This window comes from Sinocyclocheilus anshuiensis, unplaced genomic scaffold (genome assembly GCF_001515605.1).
Source record: "Sinocyclocheilus anshuiensis isolate Anshui unplaced genomic scaffold, SAMN03320099.WGS_v1.1 scaffold1286, whole genome shotgun sequence".
Lineage (NCBI taxonomy): Eukaryota > Metazoa > Chordata > Actinopteri > Cypriniformes > Cyprinidae > Sinocyclocheilus > Sinocyclocheilus anshuiensis.
The window spans coordinates 400,322-407,229 of NW_015554223.1; the positions used below are offsets into that span (position 1 = coordinate 400,322).

Below are 6,908 nucleotides of genomic sequence, written 5' to 3' on the forward strand. Positions count from 1 at the left end.
ACTCTTTCCACAAGTACACACACTCACACACAGTCAATCTTAATCAAATCTCCAGAGTGAAGAAGAAATCATGGCCGGCCACTTCAATCAACACTACATCGGCTCTGATGCTGATGTTTGCTAGAGAACGTCTGAAATCGAAATAACATCATGGTCATGTTTAATATGACGACAGACTTTGTCGAAGGGTTTTGATTTCCTGTTGGCAATGAAGGGAAAAAGTCTAGAAAAGTTTTATGGAAGCAAAAAGGTGCACTTAATATTGTTTGACCTCATCAAATGGTCAAAAACTGTTGAAACATTCTTCAAGATATCTTCTTTTGAGCTTACCAGAAAAAAAGAAAGTCATATGGTTTTGGAACGGCATGAAGGTTTATGATAGAATGGATTAACTATAGCTTCAATGGATTCAAATTGGTCATATGGCTAAAACTGGTACTCTGATGACTTTGTAAAGTAAAAAATTCTTATCATGTAGCCACTATGGGTTTAAATCAACAGAATCTGGTGAGTTCTGTTAGGTCAGTTTTGACAAAAGAGGGATGAAATTTAATAAGGAAGGGAATGAGTATTTGGCCGTCTATCATGCTCGATGCCAGATGGGAAATGTCTCGACGTTCAGTGGAACATCAACAACGGGACAATAGAATTCCATTTTTGTGGAATTTCCACACGCGTGTGGCAGGAAGGTGATGAGTCGAGTCCCAGCGGGCCGTCCGCAGGAGAACATAATTAAAACAACACCCCTAACTCCATCAACATCAAGTCAAATTCCAGTCAGGATTAGAGCTTTAGCCCAGACTTTAATACATGCCATAGAGTGGCCAAGAAATGTCTGAAAAGGAGCGTTTGTCCTGGAATAAAGGGACAAGCGTGCAGGGTTGAATGTGAAAGCCTGTTGTGAGTTGAGAAGTGTCAGATTGAAGGTATGAATCAGATGGAGGAGTAGAGTGTGGGATTGTGGGGTAGGGAGGCAGTGTAGATGTGGAGGAATGGCAGTGAGTCACTGACATCAAAGAAAAAAAGAATGGAGGAGAGAGGAAATAAGAGGGATAAAAGAAGAGAGGAACAAGACAGTACTGTCTTACAGGGAAGTTCAACGTAGTATTAACAGAAAATAATTACAACTCATTACTTAAGTTTGTTAAAACACTTTAGTGATACATGAACTAACAATGAACAACAATGTTCAATGTTTAAAATGTATAAGCATTTGTAGAAAAATGCTGTTTCAAATGCTTTTTCAATAATCTGCTCAATAATCGCTCAGATAAATGTCAAAATACATAAGAAAAGGTCTATTGTTACTTCATTTTCGTTGTGACTAATTTTAATTAACCGAATTGAAACAATTGAAGTCTCTGGGGTATTGCATTGGGATAAACATAACAATCTATATGATTCAAAAGTCACAAGACTAAAAATCATTCATTTGTGCACAGTTACAGTGAGTATTTCTTGTAATGTAGACCCTGTAACCTTTTCATGATACGTGGGAGACAATTTAAGTAACTTCATAGCCCAAATAACAGATTTTTTGTACCAAAGAATTAATGCAAGCACTTTAACAAAAATTCAACCTACACATTTCTGCTTTTAATGCCTTGCCCTGTAGACTTCCACTGGAAGGCAGCGCATTCACAGTAATGTGCTGTTTACTCTAACTAAGGTCTACAGAGAGAGGAAAGAGAACAGAGGACTCAAATGAGAAGTTCTGTGCGGCTGCATGGCCTTCTGATGAGGGCGATGCAAATATCTCCTGTCCAGAACACAGAGAGGAACTCATGCTGAGAATGATCAAAGGACAAGGTCTCTATCTGACAGCAAATGAAGGTCCACCAGCCCAACAATTACCAGGTTCAGATTTCAAAACGCACTTTGTGCCACTCTTTGTGCAGTGTTGCCAGATTGAGCTGTTTGAAGTCACCTCATTTAGCTAGTCTTGATTGAATTGTGCGAAAGATGTGCTTAGGCAGGTAGACCAAATATTTTGTCATGATTTGGGTGCATTTTTAAGGAAATATACAATGAAGAAATTAAATAACAAAAAGGTTGTTCAATGCTGTCCATAAACTGTGTTGCCAAATTCCGAATGTTCTACACAAGTAGCTTATACACAAGTGACTTATCCAGTTTGGCAGTAAAACAAGTTTCCTTAATAATCTTAACAATGGCAAAGTGAGAAGAAATGTAAGAAAATCTTCAAAAATATGGTACCAATGACCCTGAAAGTCATTTTCTTATGGCCAAATGAGACTCCAAATGAGATAAATGTTGCATCCCGGGACTTCTCCCCTGACCAGGCCATGCTTTAGATGTTGAGGCCTGTAGAGATGCTGGAAACCAGTGCTTCCAGGATTTAGCACTTGTAGTGATCAAATCACTTATTCCTCAATGCTTAATGATTATGTGAAAAGAGCATTTTCATGTGACACTACTTAAAAACAAATTCCAATGCTAAGGATTACAGATCCTCTCTAGATGAAAGCACAGGATTATTCAGAATGAATGGACATCAGTTGTGTTCCATATTCTGACAGCGTTTTTGGGAGCTGTGACTCTACAAAAAAAAAAATGGATTCATCTAACTGAAGGTACATAGGTACATGCATGAAGGTACATGCTCAAATTAGAGTTTGGAAAGACAATCTGGCAACCGTATCTGTGTCGGTGTGTGTTTGTTTAAGTGTGACAGGGACAGTCTGAGAGAAATCACTTATAATTACAGCAACAAGTAGTTTGGCTTTATAGCTATACTTTCTTTCAAACACACAAGGCAAAACATACATTTGTGCGAACAGAGCACACATTCACATTTGTAATAACAGAGTGAAGAGGAAGAGTGACGTCATAGTACAGCACAGCTGTCAGCTTGTAAACAGTTTACACTTCACTCTCATTATACTTTCTGTTTTGTAAAGAAATACATATAAGCTCAAAATCTGATCTGGTAAAAACAAACAATATAGGCTAAAAATAGAGAAGAAGAGAAGTAAAGTATAACTTGTCTTGGATAATCCAACATAAGTGGTAGAGCTTTTAAGACAGTGTTTATGTCTTCTGGTTAACTGATGGAAAAACACACCATCACACACACACACACACACACGCGTTAATCCCTCACTACACTGTTAACATGGGATATTTCATGCAATCATACAAAATCTCTTTTTCTAAAGACAGCTCCAACTGTCTCAAAGCTGCCATGGATTACATGATGTGATTCCTTAACTTCAGTCCCATAAAACAACATCACACACTATTGCTGCAAAGTCTGGCTTTACATCAGTAATCAGCAGTACACATAGCGGTCTACTCACTGATAATAATAAGGACTTGACAAATGCTAGAGAATCTATCAGATGTGGCAGGACTTCACTAATGAATCATACTGAAAAAAAAGATATTGTCAATTAACGTTAAATCAGTAAAGTACACCAGGACATAGTAGTCTACTGCATCATTAACAACCTCGTGCTCAGAACTGACCCACAAGATTGGGAACGGCACCAAGCAAATAAATTTTCATTTTCATAATTCCTTTAGTGAATTTTGTATAAACAGCACAGACGGCACATTCAAATAAATAATTTCTTTAAGGTTTCTTTCATCAAAACAGACATTTTGTTTAGTTTATGTCGTCTTTAACACTCTTTCTGAGTCTTAGAATTAAACAGGGAACAATGTAAATTGTGGTTAAAGAGTACTGCTGAATGTACTGACAACAAGCATTAATGGTAAACTAAAATATACTTTAATGTCATTTCATTGAAACTTGTATGTCATGTATTTAAGTATATTTGTAATGATGAAGTTGTAATTTAAAGTAAAGTAAACTTTCAAACTTTTAATTTGACATTATTATAAAGTGTACCTAAGTGTGTTAAGAAGAAAGTGTGTTCTTTTTAAGTACTATTAAGTGGATATTTTATTTCATCAGTATTTTATCATCTGCAAGTACAGTTGTTTAAAAATTATACATTTAAGATTTGAGGCAAATTACAATGTCTATGTTTTTGTCCATAAAAATGAAAGTCAATAGAGTTCTTTATCAATAGTGCATACAGGTTAGGAACAACAACACGAGGGTATACTGTAAAAATAAATCGTTTAAAAGTTGTAAATAAAACAAAGATTACTGAAGTATGTTTTTTTAATGCTATTTAAATTTTCAAAAAATGTACTTCAAAATATCACATTTAATTGAATGTGTATAGTTGCTGTTTCTTTGTATTTGTTTATAAAATGTACTAGCAATATCTGTGTGAAAATTGTTTCTACACCATTTTTTAATGGTGAAATGGCAGAATTACTACCCCTTTAACAAATCCCACATCCACTGTAGTGGTTTAACTGCACTGGATCATACACGGATGGTAATCAATTGAGTGTATGATTGATTACGTCCAGCACTGAACCCTCGTGTGCCGTAACTCAGCTGTAGCGTAAGAGGTCTGTCCTGAGAAGCCTTCAAAATAAAGGCAGAAAGTGGATCACTCTCCATCCACTTTGAGGATCAGCGCTGATCTGCTAAAGCAGGTGAGTCGGAGACAAAAATAAAGGTACAAATGAGCAAATGCAGATCAGGTCAGAAATTGGAGTGAAGTCTAAAACTGCCGGCTGCTCAGAATACATTGGCCTGTCTGTACTCTAATGAGATCAGCTCCTGCACAGGTAAATGGACTGGGATTACTGAGAGATCAGACTCCAAGCAGTTATGACTCTCCAGCGGAAGGGTCAATCCCATAATGCAACACGAGTCAGACGCTTTAGCTGCCTCTCTACATTTAGGCTGAGCAGAAATAGGCCTCAGCTTTCATTGATCAAACTAAAACGGTCCAGGATTTTACTTTGAAAATAGTAAATGGTTAAAAGGTTGGATGTGTTTGAAGATGGACCATGTTTTGTAATTGGTTGGTCCAAAAATGTTATAAGGAGGAAAAGACAAACCAGTCGTCAGCTTTCATTGATCAAACTAAAATGGTCCAGGATTTTACTTTGAAAATAGTAAATGGTTAAAAGGTTGGATGTGTTTGAAGATGAACCATGTTTTGTAATTGATTGGTCCAAAAATGTTATAAGGAGGAAAAGACAAACCAGTCGTAAAAAATAATAGGGGCAAATCGTAACTTTGTAAATATTAAATCAGTTAAAAGAGCATTAAAGAGCCTTTAACTGATAGGTCTGGCCTGGCAAGCAAAAGGTAACCATTAAACCACAGGCTGCTTAAGGGGGATTGTGTCTGAAATAAGTGTACCGTAAACTGTTCCAGATTAAACAGCTTGCTCAGGACATGATTGTTAACAGAAATAAAGGCAAAGACAAAAGGACTTACCTGAGAGCTCTGCTGAGTTTGTCGTAGTTCATCTGAGGTTTGCACTTGCGGGCGCCCCACAGCCTGGCCACCTCATCAGGGTCTTTGATCACAAACTCCCCATAATCTCCCTGCCAGGCAATCACATCATGATACTCCTCCTTCCTCAGCAGCTCTAGAATAAAATGCCACAGCTGGATCTGTCTGGAGCCAGGACTGGACTCGGGCTTATAGGCCCAGTCTGGGAACGCAAACCCTGCAGAGACGGAGAGAGGACAAAGAGGAGATCAGACTCTGGTTGATCTGTCCAGATGCAAAGAAAGAGGACTACTTTTATTCACTGACAAACAAGGCCAGTGATCCTTCCTTTCACTGCTGCCATCATCATCTTCAGTAGGCATGTACACTGCATCACACTGTAATAGCATGTATACCATTTCAAAGTCTGACCTGGGAAATCAGCAGATCCTATTTCCCAACTTTTAAGTTTGAACTCTACCTATAAAATTAAGCCAAAATCCCCAAAACTGGGATTGGGATTGGCCAATATTAAAATTCTATACAACTTTGTCTAAATAAATTGAAAATAAAACAGTAAAAATTACATTTACTGTAAATTATAGCATCACAACATTATAATATGAGCACAAAAAATGGATATATTTATTTTGAGATTTCCTAAAGATAGCATTTTTAAAAATTAACTTAAAAACAGGAGAAATTGGCAAACACAATTAAGTGTCAAATGTTGACCAATATATATCCCTAATAACTGTATTCATTCATTAATTATAATTATTACTTTATTTTTGAATTACAAGGTTGGAGGTTCCTGGAAATTGGCATTTATCAATATTGGAAGCTGATATTAGGTCAATCCAATCTATACACTTGTCTGTGTCAGGTTTAAAATGTACATTTAAAATTATTTTACAAGCAGGTAACACAGCTCACAGTTAATATCAGCCATATTGGATATAATTACAAAAAACTGAATTCGATTGCCAGAGAAATAACTGATGAAATGCATATATTTTATGCAATGCAAGTCACTTTAGAAAAAAAGCTTTCACAGAATGTATAAATGTAAATCTTCAAAAAGCTCTATATCGTCACATCTCTTATCATCAATCACCTTGAGGTCTGATTTGTCACCAGCAACCTCACTCAATCTAACACACAACCAGATGCAACTGGCATTTTTTTTAGAAACAAGAAATGATTTGAAAGGGCTGCAGAGAGGATGGAGGGTGTCCAGTCACTGAGGGTGAGGACGGGTGAAGTGGGGTTAGGCAGGGTCAGGTTAGGCTGAGGCTGGTAAAGGTCGGATAGGGTAACGGCTCACAGTGGTTCCTCAACAGCTGATCCTCTTAACACTCAGTTTCACACACAGCGGCCCTTTACACACACACACACACACACACACACACACACATTTACTTAGCTATGTAAATCGGAACATTTTATAGACTTCTAATGTTTTTATATTAGGTAGTTATAAATAATATAACCTAACCCTAACTTACAACCTAACAGGAAACTTTCTGAATTTTGAATTCTAAAAAAAAAAAAAAAAAAAAAAAATAAATTTTCT

At 36.8% G+C, this 6,908-nt stretch overlaps 1 protein-coding gene across 1 annotated transcript in view; it reads right to left on the reverse strand.

Moving 5' to 3' along the window:
* Window positions 1-6,908, reverse strand: part of LOC107671192 (ETS domain-containing transcription factor ERF-like) — a 49,035-nt gene that overhangs the window by 13,449 nt on the left and 28,678 nt on the right. Inside the window, exon 2 of the mRNA XM_016464079.1 lies at window positions 5,336-5,570. Within this exon, the coding sequence (XP_016319565.1) occupies window positions 5,336-5,570 (235 nt within the window). The remainder of the gene's footprint in view (window positions 1-5,335; window positions 5,571-6,908) is intronic.